The 17,728-nt window shown below is 40.1% G+C and overlaps 1 protein-coding gene across 1 annotated transcript; it reads left to right on the top strand.

Moving 5' to 3' along the window:
• The first annotated feature begins 289 nt into the window (after positions 1-289).
• Positions 290-14,229, top strand: LOC149297933 (actin filament-associated protein 1-like 1). The gene is made up of 18 exons (XM_089488124.1): positions 290-431; positions 2,377-2,505; positions 3,082-3,165; positions 3,692-3,883; positions 3,971-4,069; positions 4,560-4,771; positions 5,756-5,935; positions 7,336-7,416; positions 7,800-7,890; positions 8,398-8,550; positions 9,007-9,218; positions 9,584-9,729; positions 10,509-10,575; positions 11,010-11,124; positions 11,464-11,628; positions 12,927-13,105; positions 13,775-13,894; positions 14,206-14,229. Exons 1-18 carry the CDS (start codon positions 290-292, stop codon positions 14,227-14,229), a joined length of 2,391 nt encoding a protein of 796 aa, XP_089344250.1.
• Positions 14,230-17,728: the final 3,499 nt, after the last annotated feature.

Raw genomic sequence — 17,728 nt, forward strand, 5'->3', positions numbered from 1 at the left:
CAAAAATAAAATAAAATATTAATTTAGGGAAAAAAGCCTGAATATAAGACTACCCTATAGGAGAAAAGTTTTACAAGTAAATATTAATTTGCATGTAAACTCTTTTTTTCATATTTAATAAAACTATGATTGAGAAATTCATTTCTTGTTTTTATTTGCCAATCTGCCCCCCAGTTATGCACATCTGACACTAGACTCCCTGGTGTCTAGTGGGGGCAACCGGTAGACGTCTGTACGATGCACGCAGACAACATCCGTTGCTACCCCGTGCTTCTGGTGGTGGTGCTTCATGGCGGTGTGCCGGCGTGACCTTCCAGAGCTCCATAGTAGAAGCCCCAGCGGAAGCACGGGGCAGCAGGGGACGTTGTCTGAGTGCATCGTCTACCGGCTGCCCCCGCTAGACACCAGGGAGTCTGGAGCACGGGAGGCAAGTCTGGTGTCAGATATGCATAACTGGAAGGGGAGATGAGGAGGATCCAGGTCACCTGCTGTGCTGCGGGGGATCTGGATCTCAGTCTTATAGTCAGACCTCTTTTTGAGGTCGGATTATAAAATAACCTTGAATATAAGATGAGTGGTGTTTTTCAGTCCTAATGACAAAGAGTGAGTATTCTAGTACTTTCATAATTTTAACTGTAGAAAAAAATAAATAATAAAGCACTCTTAGGAGAAGCTGCAGCGCACAGAGTGCTCGACAGTCCAATTTGCATGCCACTCTTGCCAGCCAATCTGTGTCAGGAAAGTTCTTTTATGAATCTTTAAATGGGATAGCATATACACGGTGGTCTTGTTAGACCACCTGTGGGAGCTGGTTGGCATTTAATACAGTGAACATACTACAAATCCTACACATCACATCACCTACAAGTGAAGGAGCTGGGATATGGGGGAAATGTTACTAATGTATAGTAGGGATTTTTATGAAACCGAAGGGGACAAAAATGATCAACTAATGGGGACACCCAGCTACTATACATTAAAGTGTCACTCTAAATCGGGACCCACAGCCTTTACACCATATGTCTCCCAGTAATGGTTACAAACTGCCTCACTCACAGCTGTTCCTGAACTAGCTGAAAATGTAGGGAGTTGTATTTCAACCAAATTCTTATCCTCTGAAGTTACAAAGGCAAGGACGTACATTTTAGTGAGGAGTTGGTAGTATGTCTGCAACTGTCGCTTCTGATAAACTTAAATTAATCCTTATACTTCAATAGAACATTGACATAAGACTATAAAAGTCACACCTAACCTCTTGTGATTCCCCCATCCACGTTACAAGTTACACTTCTTCAAATTGTTGTACGGTTAATAGGCCCGTTGGAAAAAGGAGGTTCTGGCCTATATAATGGGCCATATCAATGCCAGTTTATAGTATTAAAAATGTCCGGAATATGAAACCTGTAAATAATAAATACAACGTTCAGTCTGTTTTGTGCATTGGTGACTGTGCGTCTGAGGGCTTTAAAAGACAATGGCACATAAGATGCACTCGATATAAAATAGAGATCTAGAGGCTGTCAACGTGTAGCAGGACAGAGAGGTTGGTTGGTTCTAAGCGCCAAGGAGAATCTTGTAAACCAACCTGCGCAATGGTTCTCAAATTTAAAGAGGTTAAAGGTCACCATGGCATAATGTAAGCCACCGATCCTTTTATCCCTTTGTTGAAACTTTTTGTGTTAACATCACTGCTGTGGAATTAGGGGCCCATAACATTTTACTGATAGACATCCCTGACTCACCTCCCCATACCTGGAGTGATTGTACGCAGCCTCCTCGTTATGTTATTAGTCATACATCGCCATACATTCCCCATTGGGAAGCTGAGATAAGGTGCCAGGCGTCTCTGGCTCGGCTCACCCCACTGGGTATATCGCCTTATAGACCACTTAACGATCTCTTCACATTTCAAACATTCCATTGGCTTTATATCCACCCCAGGCCAACCGCAACCATTTAGAAAAGAGCCTGTTCGTTTGCTTAACCTTATTGCTTCAAGTTATTACTTGAGTTCCAGTTTCTCCCGCATTTCTATTAATGCTCCTCCTATCTCACTCAGCGTTTCACTCGCTGCCCTCGGTTATTTTCGGTGCGGTAGTTTACATCATAACTGTCCGTTACATATTTGTATGTAGGGATCATTTTCAGAACTCCCACATCTGTCTCGATATATAATTGATTAAAAAAATGCTTGTACTTGGGCCTGTCACCCCTACTAACACTCGCCTGACTCCAGTCTTCTAAATATCAAGTTATACGAGCTCACTGATTTGTTTGCTTGTTTTTATTTTTTTATGGCTAAATATTGTCCAATGGACTTTGTTCTATTTACTGTCTTGGGTTATCTGCCTAATATGCATTTCTTTTTTCTCCCAGTTCTAGATCAGCTGCTGCCTGAACTGAATGTTCTTCTGAAACTTCTAGACCATGAGTTCCTGAGCGCAACCACTCGAGAGAAGCAAAGTGCAGTGTGTAGCATCCTGCGCCAACTGCAGCCTCCCCCTGGTACAGAAATGTTTTTAAATATATCAAATTACATCACAACCACTAATGCTACACATGTTCTGACAGAGGTGGTGAACAGTATACATTTGTTGCCCTTGCGAAAATATTGATCTTTCTTTTATTCCAATGTATTACAGTATTTGTCTTTCTAGTCTGCCCTTGTCTGTTATGGTACAGTGTTGTAATGCAGTAATAATGCTTCAAAATACATTTCCATAAACACAAAGAATTGATAAACCACTTTAATATAGTGATCTTATGTATAAACCTGATGCATCAAAGTGGTCAACCTATTGATGGCAGTATGTGTGCCTGCCTCAGTGTAGGTGGTTATGTATCAAATATGAATATTCTTTTAGTCTGGTGAGTTTTATGCTTAAAGGCACTTTTCCCAAAACCAACATGTTCTAAAAATGACTTGCTGTAGTAATGAAATGTATAAAACTGGACGTTTTTTTGAAACTGTTGAAATACTGCCCCCTAGTGGACATTTTATCTTTATGCGGCAAGTGTCTGGTTTTCACATTGAGCTTCATCATTCTTTGGTCTTGATTTCGTTTTACTGATTTTGTCTAGGAGATGAGCTGGACTTTCAATATATGAACACAGCCACATATCACAATGGCACCAGTTTCGTGGAATCTCTCTTTGAGGAGTTTGGTATGTTTCCATGTCATATATATCTGTACCGACTAGTTATTAAACAAGTGCTGCATGGCATGAATAGACTTCAAAGTATATTTCTACGTTGCAAACATTGCATACAGAGTCTCACTGATTCAGGGCTGGTGTGATGTCTGAAACGTTCAGCTCTCCTGCTTATTCTTTGTTGACTAAACCCTATGGCATCTCCGCACAAAGGACTTTTTTTTACAGGCCGGTTCTTGAGATAATTTGCCTTTTCAGTCTTTAGTAATAGCTGTTGACGTAATATGTGTTTTAGCGACTCATTCTTTTTAATTCTTTGTATCAATCCTGTTTTTTTGTCTTTAGCTTAACATGAAATATATTGCATGTCTTATTTCCGAGAAGCTATGTGTGTGCAGGCAAGCTTTGTTCTTTGTATATAGTTGTGTGTAGAAGAAGTGTAGGAGCTGTCTGGGTTTTTGTAGGGTTTTTTTATATGTAACGTTGTATGACTCAACCTGCTGGGATTAGTGGAGTCAGCTGGCTTTGTTCTATGCAGACTGTGACCTGCAGGATTTGCGAGACATGCAGGATGACTACAGAGAAGCTAATGAGAGCCCATCATGTCAGCCGCCACCACCCCCCTCTGCTCCACCACCTCCCTTGCCGACAACCCCACCACCTGAAGATTACTACGAGGAGGCCGTTCCACTGGGACCTGGGAAGTCCACAGAGTACATCACATCTCGCAGTAAGTAAACTTGGAAACTGACCCCATAAATATTTTGCCCTCATTTTTACTTCTCAATGCCTCTGATAACGTTCTGTGTTTCAACAGATAGCTCCAGCCCCCCAAATTCCATAGAAGATGGATATTACGAAGAAGCCGATAATAATTATCCACTAACTCATATAAATGGGGAACAGAAGAATTCCTGTACGTACCAAATAAAACACATTGGCACTCTGTAGTACCACACTTCTTGTTGGTGGGCTTAGCGGGTGTGCTTTCTGAGAGTCCTACATTTACTGTGATCACTGAGGTTTTAGGGGTCATTCTTTGACTCGCACCCCAACTACTGTATTTTGGAAACCCCCAAACCTTCTCTACTATATCATTGCAATAACTTCCATCGCAACCTAAATACGGCATTAGAAAAAGCATTCCTAATAGTGTTGAATATCATTCTTTAATCAAACATTCTCATTTTTTGACAGAAGCGCTCAATTGTCATGTGAAAAAAATGGGCTGTAGATTACCATGGAAACTAAACTTTCTTAAACATTCCTGTGTTCTTAATGTGATTAAAACTACTTATACCATTTATAGTGGATCATCATACTTGTCGTAAGAGTTGCTAGATCGTTATAATTACAAGGTCCATGTTCTATATTTATGTATCTAACACCTCTCTGTGTGTGAACAGATAACGAATCTGATGGTCTGAGTAGCTCGTACGAGTCCTACGACGAGGAGGATGAGGAAGGTAAAGCCCAGCGCCAGATGCATCAGTGGCCTTCACAAGAGGCTTCTCTCCACCTAGTTCGGGACAGCAGGATCTGTGCTTTTCTCTTGCGCAAGAAACGCTTCGGACAGTGGGCCAAACAGCTCACACTCATCAAGGATAACAAACTGCTGGTAAGCTTTCAGTTGTGGTGTATCCGCTCCAAACTGGGCTAGCTAGTGGGGGGGGGGGTCTCCAGCTGATGCCAATGGAAACTCACATGATCATCTTAAGACTCTGGCCAACCAAGTGCAATCTGAGGATCGTGGGAGTTGTAGTTTAGAGAAGTTGTAATTGCCGGTTGGTCTCCATTCACATGTAAAGTAATTTTACGTTCTGCAAATTGGAATATATTGTACACAGAAAAGATGCATCCTGAACTAAGAGGATATTTTCCCTTTGAGAGTTAGATTGTTGAGCAACATGTAGCTTTTACAATAAATCACAAAGTTAAAATAAGAGATAAAGTGAAAAGGGAAGGAAGTTGAATTTTTTTTTTTTTCTTGCAGAACACCCCCACATAATCAAAATATAGCATTTGCCAGATAGGATTTCCTGATTCCGTACTTGTGGGGCCAAAGGGATGGAAACTGTGTGCAGCATTTTAATATTTCCATCAATGTGATCAGAAGTGGTCAGATTTATGAGCATACCCTGGAAGTCTTCTAAGCTTTAACCCTTAGCCCGTTCCATCTCACACAGGATGAATATGAGCTAGCCCTAACTGGTTTACAAGAGTACTTTACGAACACATGGGTCAATAATCACATTGTTTGATGTTGCTTATTGCAGTACATCTTGAATGATTGTCATGTTAACATTCTTAAAAAAAAAAAAAAAAAAAAAAAGGCTTCGATATTTTATAACTAATTGCAAGTAATGGTAAACCAAAAAGGTTAACAATATTCTAAACCTCTGAAGCTGTCATTTAACATATCTCTAAAGGGACCATCCTTTCATTTGCAATAGTATGAGATTTAATGTACTCTCAATGTGCTTTTAATCTTTCGATGAACCTTCTATACTAGCTACGTTGTGCATACTCTCTGGTTGGATTTCTATATTTGTCTGTCTGTATTATGATTATTCCTATATCCACTTGTATTTATCTTCTCCAGTGTTACAAGAGCTCCAAGGACCAGCATCCTCATCTGGAAATACCGTTACAGCTTTGTGGTGTGTCTTATGTGCCCAAGGATGGCCGCCGGAAGAAGCACGAGCTGCGTTTCTGCCTCCCCAGTGCAGAGATGTTGGTTTTGGCTGTACAGAGTCGGGAACAGGCAGAGGAATGGCTGAGGGTGAGGACTTGATATAAATACACGCTCCATGGGTTTTATGGAGCTATGCTACCTTTAGGCCAAGCCAGTGGAAGAACTGTAATGGTCACAATAAGTGCCATTGTTGACTGTTTCGAAAATGACGTTTTATAGATGAAGAAGCTGTAATGGCTACCCAGAGTGTTATATTGACCATCCATCCATTCACGCCTAGTGAATTTATTTTGCAAGGCCTGCATCTGGTTATGCATTCAGGTTAATACAAAGATTGTGGCTGCAAGATATCAAACTGGCTTTGATCTGCCATATTGGTGGCCCTTCTTATACTAGCTAACTGGACATCCAGCTCCGGAAAAGGCTGTCAACAAAATTCTAAGCACACGTACAATGCACCAAGCCATTAATTACTTTACCAGATCGAAAAACAACACGGTATACTAACAGGAAGGTCAAAGAGTTAAGAATGAACAGAAAACAAAAGGATAACATCAATTTGAAAAAATCCTGATTTAGAAATTGCTTCCTCTGTATGGTGCCGTGCCAAATTTAGAGCTGATTTTCAGCAACTATTGCCTTTAGTTATATATGATCAGATCCGTTATTTAAGAACACCTATTTCTTATGCTTTTTGCATGTGTCTTCTTTTTCGAACTAGACCTAGAATTCTTTTTATTTATTTTTTTTATTTTTTTTTCCCTTTTTGTTTGCAATATTTTTAACAGTCTTTAATTTTTTTTGTTAGGCTCGGCAAAGCAACATAGCTCTTACCTACATGTAATTATTTGGGCATTTATAACGAGGTGTTCATCTGAGACCTCAATACATGTGTATAATACACATATTGAAGACATAATTTAAGTATGATGCTTCCATGATGGGTGCGGAAGGGGTTCAAAGTATCAACTAAGTCCAAAGTTATTGAAAAAAGTTGGACCAGCTGAAGTCTAACACTAACCATTGATACAAGAAAAGAAAACGCACACCACTAGTGTAAATGAATAAATAACTTTCCCTAATTAGGCAGCAGCACCCAAATAAGCGTTCCTCCAACACTTAATAATCTATACAATTCTTCCAAATTGTATGTGCGCCCCATTTGGAAGAATTGTAACACTAACCATTGGTATGACCTATGATGATTCCTAGAGACCAGAACTCTGTTGGCTTTCATGTCTGGTTTACTGTGTTGGTGAGTGAAGCTAAATATGAGTTAAACCTTTGACAAAGTCATCTAAGCTGTTTGTTGCAGCATAGTTACATTTCAACTTGAAGTCCATGGAAATCAAGCCTACAGGGGTTTTTTTTTGCTATTAAGTGACCTCATAGGGATGATGGACAAGTGGAAGCAGCTAAAATAGCGGGTCTTTTTTGTTTGTTTTTTCTTAAACCAAACAAACTAATATGATTTGTTCTTTCTACAGGTCATCAAGGAGGCTACCAACACAAGCAATGTAAATTCCCCAGCCTCCCCAGCACTGGGACACAAGCTAGAGCTGGACAAGGTGAGCAATAAGATTTCCGTTAAAAGGGATTAAAAAAATCATAGGCCGATATGTGTACCCAGGAAGAAAAATTAAGATTATGGTCATTTTGTATATTTCTCCCTTGCTACTTTCATAATGCATTACAAGATCATTTGATTCATTTTGTAAAAACTGCAGTTAAAAAAAAAAAACAGGTGTATTTTCACAGGCAGGATATGGCCAAGAAAGAAGTTAAACGTTCATTTTCATCAAAGAACTACAAAGAATAAATTGCGTGACTAGACGATAATGTGTCTTTAAACATTTATTAGCAAATAGTTTCTAAGCTTGATAAATTCGGTGTTTACTGATGTCGTCGCTGCAGTCCACATTCACAGTCCTATCTTATTTATGTTCCGCAGAGACTGTCCCATGATAAGACATCGGACTCGGACAGCGCGGCAAATGGAGATAACAGCTCTCCCAGCAGTGGGAAGGAGAACAGAGAGACAGGTGAGTTTCCTCAAACTCCCATAAATAAATTCTAGTGTTCGTGTCCTGAATCGTATCGTATTATATGATTTTTCTTACAATCATTGTAAGTCTATATCACACCTGAATAAGCCTGTTATAAACTGGAGTCCCTCTAGGTTATCATTATTGGTTATACTGGTATTAAATATTTTCATAACTCAATTTTGTTTTACCACACTTGCCTTAGTTTCAGAAAAAATAGCCAAACGTTGTTGCAAAGATGAATGTGCTTGGGTAATTGTCTTCAAAAATGTCCTAACTATAAAATGGACATTGAATACCAATCCATTCTCGGGCCATCTTGATTATTAATGTATAGACCCCTCCTGAGAACCTTTCCATCATCTTTTTGATTAAACGTGTGAATGGATTTTGTCTTGCCAACACACTCTTATGCCGTTTCTTTGCATCCTCTCTTTGCCTTGGGATACATCTTGCACATCTCTTAGAAATATGTGAGTAATAAAGGTTGAATGTTTTCACCAGGGAAGTGTCGAAGGAGCGGGCTGGCAGAGCTGAAAGGAACCATGAGCCGGGCTGCTGGGAAGAAGATTACTAGAATTATCAGCTTCTCTAAAAAGAAACAGGCAGCAGAGGAACATCAGACATCATCCACTGAGGAAGATGTCCCTTGCTGTGGTAGGAACTATAAATACTGTATTGCAAAATGATGCAGGTGATGCCGCACGGTGATCCTAAATTTAAACAGATATGTTTTACTATCCCAAACAGGGTTATCAAAAGACAATATCTGGTTTATCAGAAGAAGAAATTGTTGGGTGGGGGATCGGTAAAGATAGACCTGCCATCCAACAAAAAAATATATCTCCAGCACATACAAAATGCTGCCCAATAGACTAAAAAGCCTCATTTACATTTAAGTAGCACACTTGTACATTTTGCCTGTCGTTTCATGATATTTACTGGCAGGAAGATGACCACTTCTTCCAGTTAGGACAAATCTCTGGATAGAATTGGAGAATTGAGTGTGCCCCAAATGCCCATAGTATAATGAAACCAGTGGCATGTTGGGTCAGATTTCAATATGTAAACCTGACTCCCTCTTGTCTTTTCTCTGCCATTGCTGTTTGCCAGGTTACCTGAATGTGCTTGTAAATCAGTGTTGGAAGGAGCGGTGGTGTCGATTAAAGGGCCACACGCTGTATTTCCACAAGGACCGTAACGATCTACGCACTCATGTCAATTCTATTGCGCTGAGAGGCTGTGAAGTGTCGCCAGGTCTCGGGCCTCAGCACCCATTTGCCTTCCGGATTCTGCGTCAGAATCAGGATGTCTCTGTTCTAGAGGCAAGTATCCTTATGGCGTTATTAATTAGTAGTGATAATAGATACATACATTATATAAATGCACTGTGACTGTAACTCAATGCAAAGGAGGCCCGGCTTCTTTGTTTTGCAGCCAAATAATAGTTATGCTGTTCAGGGTCAAGAATCGGTGCTATTATAGATCAGGAAAATAAATTAGTCTAAAAACTATTGAATTCGCAGTAAATATACAGAATTATATATTTAACGATCGCAATGTTGAATATATCGGCAACTGAAAATATATATTATGTTGCTGACTTATGTATGTACAAACTTTTTACTGATTTACTTCTAAATTCTCTTCTGTGACTCTTAAATTACCTCCTTTTTTTGCTCCCTGACAGGCCAGCTCTTCAGAAGAGATGGGACGGTGGCTGGGGCTCCTTTTGGCTCAGACTGGTTCCAAAACAAAGCCAGAGGCCTTACATTATGATTACATTGATGTAGAAACAATAGCAAACATTGTCACGGCCGTGCGTCATTCATTCCTGTAAGTACCAGTAAAGAGTATGGCTGTATAAGGTGCTTAGAACTGCACTGCTTTTTAGATGTTGGGAGGGATAGGCAAAGTGTCTCTACAAGGACACCAGTGTCTGTGGCAAGGTTTTTTAAGGTCTATAGAACATCATTAAATTGTCCACCATGAGCAGTGTTGGTGCCTACCCCTGGATGTGGCTGTACTATCCAAGCAAGCACACGCATGCAGCTTGGGAACACATTGTTCACTTGCGTTGAAACTTTTGGGCTTTTACATTGTGTATGTGATAACAAAACACGATTTATGTATATAATGGTTTATCTATGCCAACAGGATAACTTATATGTGCTATGTGCTAATATGGTTTATTAATGCCAACTGTATAAGAGATATGCCTGGGGGACACCCTGCTACAGTGAACAGTTGCTCTTCAGTGCTATCCTGGGCCTGATCCAGGGCAGCACCCCCTCCTCAACAGGCATCCATACTACCAAATGCTTAGACATAATGTCATATCCCAGCTTTCCACCTGGGATGAGAGGCACCATGGAACAACGTGTTATGGTGGCTTGTATCTGCCCATTGAGCATAGGCGAGCCAGGGAGCTTGATCGCCCGTAGAGCTGCTCCTGGTTTGGCGGCAGAGGGGTTGCCGCCATAGGTCTTGTCAACCAAGGCCAAAATATGCCTCTGCCTGGCTACCTCTAGGCACACGAATGGTTAAGGATAAAATTATGGCCTCACAGCATCCTCTCCATGAAGTTAACATACTTAATATTTTCCTCTTTCCAGATGGGCAACCTCTTCTCAAAGCAGTAGCAGCGACTCAAGGCTTTACGATGATGTTGCCTACGAGAAGGTACAGTAGCTGGTCGTTTTCTCTCACAGGCTTCCAGCATCATTTTAGTGGAAATTCAACTTCTAGATTCTAAGAAGTGAGAGGTTTGGGTGCAGTCTATGCTGCATAAGAGAATGATACTGATGTATCCAGATTTACTGACACATAATTTAATACATTGCATGTTATTGTAAGATTAGTTAACAGTACTACATATGTCCCTTTTGCCTAATTAACGTTTTTTGTTGGATAGCCAACTTAAGTGAAAGTCTATAATGAGAATGTGAGGACAGACTTTATCTACCTTTTCACAATTTTTGTATGTTTTCACAACCTTTTCATGTACACGATAAATCTGATTACTGTGTTAAAAACCTGTAGAACGTCTGACTAAAGACTAGCTATTGGGAAGGTGATCTAGTCATTAAATGTCGTCATATGTTTTGTTGTCCAAGGTGGAAGACCCCATACGAACCCCTGGAGGAGCTCAGGTGAAGCGTCACGCTTCCTCCTGCAGTGAGAAGTCACGGCGTGTGGATCCTGAGGTTAAAGTAAAACGCCATGCATCTAGTAAGTGTCTGCTATAAGAACGGTTGGCCCAAAAGTCTACAACTGTGAACATTTAAATATTGATTCAAACCTGTACCACAATGGCACATGTTTGGGATTTAAGAGCAAGTTAAATATGTGGCTCTTCAAACTATTTTGGAAAAAAGTACACTACAAATACCGGTATCATACCCAAAGTTCCGCAAGAGGAGAGCCCCGTAAGGGCACCTTTTCACATAGGATTTTCTCCTAAACATGCGTTATCCACTAAATAGAAGGGGGGCAAACCATACACAATGTCTTACTTTTATGGATCAAATCATCAACATTTGTGTTAAATGTGAATTATTATGGTTTCAGATGCCAACCAGTATAAATATGGTAAAAACAGAGCTGAGGAGGATGCCCGAAAGTTTATCGTTGAGAAGGAGCGGCTAGAAAAAGAAAAGGAAGCCATTCGAAATAAACTGATAGCACTAAGGAAGGAGAGACGGGAGCTCAAGGAAACCCTTAAGAGCAGTACAGGTTGGTAAATGAACTGCAAATAAGGCCATATCAGCCCTGCCCTACTAAACATAATGTAGATGGAATACAAATAGTATGGAACATATACACCGATGGGCTACAATAATATGACTACAGACAGGTGAAGTGAATAACACTGATAATCTTATCATGACACCTGCCAGTGGGTGGGATATATTGGGCAGCAAGTGAACATCTCATCCTCAAAATTGATGTGCAAGGATCTGAGCGACTTTGACAATAGCCAAATTGCGATGGCTAGATGACTGGATTAGAGCATCTCCGAAACAGCAACTCTTATGAGGTGTTCCCGGTCTGCAGTGGTCCAAGGTAGGAAAAGCAGTGAACCAGCAACAAGGTCATGAGCGGCCAAGGCTTATTGATACATGTGGAGGGTGATGGCTGGCCTGTGTGGTCACATCCAACAGGCGAGCTACTGTAGCTCAAATTGCTGAAAAAGTTAATGCTGGTTCCAATAGTAAGGTGTCAAAACTGCCGAAAGCGCCTACAAAGGGCACGTGGGCATAAGAACTGGACCATGGAGCAATGGAAGAAGGTTGCCACGTCTGAATCACGTTTTCTTTTACATCACGTGGATGGTCTCCAGGTGAGGGGCGCACACGTACCCAAACACATGGCACCAGGATGCACTTTGGGAAGCCGATGGAGGCAGTGTGATGCTTCACGTAATGTTCTGGTGGGAAACCTTGGGTCCTGCCATTCATGTGGATGTCACTTTAACATGCACCACCTACCTAAGCATTGTTGCAGACCATGTACACCCTTTCATGGACACATTATTCCCTGATGGCATTGACCTCTTTCAGCAGGATATTACACCCTACCACAAAGCAAAAATAGTTTGAGAATGGTTTGACGAGTTGAATGTGTTGACTCCAAATTCCCCAGATCTCAATCCAATCGAGCATCTGTGGGATGCGCTGGACAAACAAGTCCGATGCATGGAGGCCCCACCTCGCAATTTACAGAACTTAAAGGATCTACTGCTAACGTCTTGGTGACAGATAACACAGCACACCTTCAGAGGTCTAGTGGAGTCCATGCCTCGAAAGGTCAGGGCTGTTTTAGAGGCAAAAGGGAGCCCTACAAAATATTAAGCAGGTCGTCATAATGTTATGGCTGTTCGGTGTATGTATATGATAGCTTATGTATGTATATAATAGTTAAACATCTATTATAACTGTGATACTATTTTAAGAAATATCCTGTGACATTATACGCTGTAGAAATCATTCATTCTGTTATGGGATCTAATATGCAGTGCTTTTGATGCTCAGGTAAGCAACAGCAGCAACTGGAAGCCAAACTGGCTGGGCTAGAAGAACAGTGTAAAAACAATGAGAAGTGCCGGGTGGAGTTGGAACTGCAGCTGACGGAAGTTAAGGAGAACCTTAAGAAGTCTTTGGCAGGGGCGCCCTCCCTTGGGTTATCAGTGACTGGGAAGACAGAAAGCCCAGTAAGTATTCTCCTGGTCTAGTGCTCCATCTAGTGGCTAGAAGCAGTCAGTTCATAATATGTACAATTTTTAAATTAAAATTGTGTTATGTATGTATGTATTTTAGGCATGTGCAAATGAGCCAGTTCGTTTTCGGCAGCAGATAATGTTCCCTGCCCATTCGTTTTAGCCAAAAATTCAGGGGCATTTTTAATTCAGGAACAAAATTAACTTTCTCATTCTCATTTATGCTCACGGTCCCTAAATGTTTCCCTACCTTCTCTGCCGGCCGCTTCTCTTCAACCTTCTCTTCTATCTTCAATTTATCTTTATCCGCATCGCCGCGGACATAATATGATGGGAACATCCGCCAAATTGTCAGCGCTTCCGGTGCCCGCACACTCGCATGCACGCTCATACCAACGTAACTAGACACTCAGCATTAACACACAGACACTCGACACTAACAGACATGCATACACTGCACATCGACAATCTCCCCAACTGGCTTTGTTCCTCCAAGAAGATCTGCACCCATCCAGTCCACCACAGAGGAGGGGCCCCACATAGATCTGTGCACTAGGCCGGCACTGTGTGTGTGTGTGTGTGTGTGTGTGTGTGTGTACATCAGTTAAATTCTATTCCCAAATATAAAACCATCCTGGTTTTTATTTTATTTTTTATATAAAGGCACCTAAAACCCAGCAAGAAGCTGAACGCCCAGTTCCTGTCAACAGTGCAGCTGAAATGAGACGTAGAACCCCATCGATTAGGACAACGAACAAAGGCAGAGTGCTGCAAAAGGCTAAGGTAACTATATAAAACTCTTCAACGGAGGCAATAGTCTGAGTGTTGAAGAATAAAAGGAGAGATCATTCTACCTCCAGGTAGACATTATTTTTTATACAGGTACCGCCAAAGCGTAGCTTTCAATGTTTTTATCTGAGGAGGTCGTTCAAGAGAAATTCCCTAGCTACTGGGATTATGAAACGTTTTACTATGCCCTCTTGGCTAATACTTGTCTATTAACTGGGTACCAGGTCTTGTGGATATTTAGAGATTTATGGTTGTTGATATCCATCCTCCTATGTTAATGTATATCATGTGTGTTTGAATTCGAGGAATGGGAGATGAAAAAGGCCTAGAAAGAGTTCCATCAAGTGCTCTCGGAGAGTGATGACCTCTTGCAGATGGCATCATGCAGAAAGACTGTGAGTTTTGGAAACGGGACAATTAAATCCAAGGCTCCTAGCTCCATAGAGGATGCTCTGAACTCTCAGAATGAAATATAACAAAATTGAGCTGAACACTGGATCAATGGAATTTTGGCTGTTTTACAGTTCACTGAGGTGTATAAAATGAAAAGCATGTTATAAAAAAACAAAAAACTAAACAGGGAAATTAAACAAAGACCATAGTAAACTTTTTTACTGGCAGCTGTTGTTCAGTAACTCTTTGTGAGAACACAAGTGTAGCCTACGACATGGTGGCACCATGGATGTTGATCTTTGGCAGGACTACAAATACAGCAGTGATGTTTTTATTCAGATGTTTGGTAAACGAATGTTATAAGACTGCAGCTTTATGTCTGATCCTAAAAGCAAACGAGGGGTCATTAAAAAGAAAAATGTGAAGGACCTTACAAAAATTCACTTACAAAAGATTTCAGTATTGGGAAATTGAAGTTACCTGATCAGAACGTTGGGACAGATAATTGAAACCGTGTATTGGCTTTTGCAGTTTGCAAGAGACATCCAAAGTTATTTATTATCTCAGACAGAGAAATCATGTAGTAGCAGGTAAGGCTATGTGAGAATCTACACATTAGAATACCAGATATGTGGGGTTGGTGAAAGTCATGTGGCTGATCAGTTAAAGGGAAGTGATCATCATGAAATGCTGCATGCTATGAAATATCCCATGTGGATAAGGTAGTAGCGAGGGGCTATTCGAGATGTAGTATTTATTAGCACCAACTGTGCTGCTAGTAGTCTTGGCCGCCTATGTCATTGACGGGTAACACAATGACTTGTTGCTCTCTATGCAGACCAAACGGGGGCTTGCAGGAAATTGTGTGGCCTGGATATTTAAACATTGTGTAAAATAATAAACCAAACCATGGAATGTAAATGGGGAGGTATATTAAAAAGAATATCTACAAAAAGCCCCCATAAATTGTATATACGAAAATCCATACACCTGTAGAGTCTTTCAATGGATGTGATTGTATACTCTTGGTTTAATTGGAGTTACTTTTTTTGGTAGGTTTGAGTAATTGTCATCTAATGAACTGTGCTTATTAGCCAACTACCTAAAATAGGAACTTTAGATAAAAATGCATTGAGGACGACTGAAAATCCAAATTGTAATCTGCCCAAGGAAAGGTCTTATTCCAGTAATATGAATACCATAAAAGATGTATGTGCTATGTTAAAATGGCATCCTGCTATGTAAAGGCTATAATTTCCCCTATCAATTTAATTTTATTGATGGTTATATTTGACAGTTATGTGAATTGCCACAGATCACCTCATATCTGAAGGATATTTGAATAGATTTCTGATATAAGTGAAACAGGATTTATGACCATGCTCAGTACAGAAGACTGGTATCATTTGGAGAGAATACTACTTTTGAAGACGGGCTTGGTGAAGTTATGATGAAGAGTAAAAACGTCATCTAAAGATTTCACTTGAGTTCGCTTTATTATTGTACAAAGAGCTGTATGCACTTTATGGATCTTTGACTTGTTTGCCAATGAAATGATCATGTACAGAACACAATTTATTGGTAAAAAATAAACTCTTTGGTTTTGATTTCAACTGATTGGCATATGATAAGACCAAGTTTGATTTTTCTGGGGGGAAGAAGCCCCTTCATAATGCATTGTAAAGTTGATGATATGAAATATTCAAATTTCCTGCAAACTCAGTTTAGTGAATACATATGTTTCTCTCTTTGATCACAAATACTACAGGTGGTAGTACTTGCCTACAGTAAAAAAATATTTAAGATGTTACAGGTGGCAAAGCTGGGTGGTTCATATCTCCTGTGGCACCTCAAAGACACTGTAGGCAGAAACCTAATATTGGGCATCCATATCCTTAATCACGCTAAGTATAGCACAACTATGTTTAGGAGTGTCATATAGCCTTCCTTATAGTATGTGTATTTCTTTACGCACGTATTGTCAAGGCTGCTGCATTGTAGGCAGAGTCGGAGACTCAAACCTCCCTTCTGTGGTTCTTGGGACAGGTACCTCTCTTTCCTTATGAAAGTTACGGCCCTGATTCTAGGAATCCCACACGGGCCATTTGGCTCATAAAATGCTCAGATGTGTTATAATTACATTAAAAGAAGGCAACATGTTCCTCCTTTGTTAAAAAATAAATAAATCATCCAAAGACTGTCCACATAACAAGCAGCGAATCACCCTGTGGTGTCACCCAAATCTTTGAAGGTTATATAGGGGTTTTTCATAATTAGAGTTTATATACCACTATTCTTCTGAAAAATCTTCTCCAATCACGAAAATATTCTGGTACTTTGGATTCAAACTCCAAACATTACAAGATGAGTCATCCATTCATCAACAGCTTTCAGTGTTGTATCAACAATGCCTATTTATTTTCAAATGTACTGTAAACTGTGGACTAGCAAACCTTAAATTATCAAGAAAACCGTATTTCAACAAGAAAACTCGTTAATACATTGAATTCAAAAGCAAATATTAACCAAAATCATGGGTTGTTTTTTTTTTGGTTTTTTTTCCCCCCTTTTTTTTCATGGGCATGGTGAAGAACCACAAAACTACTATGACCCCACCAAATAAAAAAAAAAAAAAAACACAATTGCAAAAACAATGGCAAACTTGCTTGGTTTAGAAACCCAGAATATTGATGGCAGAGAACCATTTTCTCCATCTAGTCTGTTTCTGTCCACCTTTGTTCTTATCCAACATTTTACTATTTGAATACCCTTGATAAACCATTGTAAAGGATTACAGATTCAAACACGGAATATAAGCGCATTAGAACCCCACCTTATATGTATACCATGGGGGTAGACATTTTAACTTCCTGTCTGTATGGTTGTATGATTCCTCCCCAAGAAGGTAATGCTCCATTATTGTTCAATTGTTGATTGGTTCACACAGATGGGTAATTAGAAGAAAGAGAACCTTAGGAAACTAAGCCATTTTAGATCTCATCTTCTATGGTGTAACATACTTCCTTGCAAACAGAATATTTCCCAAAAATATACAGATTGAAATAATAAAACAATTACATGCAGTTTTAATAAATGAAGTGAGGCTTTAGTGTCTTGAAAATGTGTTAAACTTTTAGTTCACTGATTTTTGCGCTGTGGGAGGTCAGTCATTTTGTCTGCGCGGCTGCAGTCAAATTGTCTTGTCTCCTTGTGAATTTGTTTACACAGATGATCAATCACTCGCTTCCCTCTCAAGGTAAATAGAAATCAAATTAGCGCGGGTTTGCTGGGGATCAGTCATTCAAGATCACAGAGGAAAACAACCAAGGGGGTAGGAGTGCGACATCATACTCGGATTGTGTATATTCGAAGGTGAATTTATATGTAATTATTACAGAATTTACAGCACCAGTGTACCAAAGCAGAAAAGAAAAA

This window comes from Sceloporus occidentalis, unplaced genomic scaffold, assembly GCF_023333645.1.
Source record: "Sceloporus occidentalis isolate IW3139 unplaced genomic scaffold, rSceOcc1.0.p SCAF_36, whole genome shotgun sequence".
Lineage (NCBI taxonomy): Eukaryota > Metazoa > Chordata > Lepidosauria > Squamata > Phrynosomatidae > Sceloporus > Sceloporus occidentalis.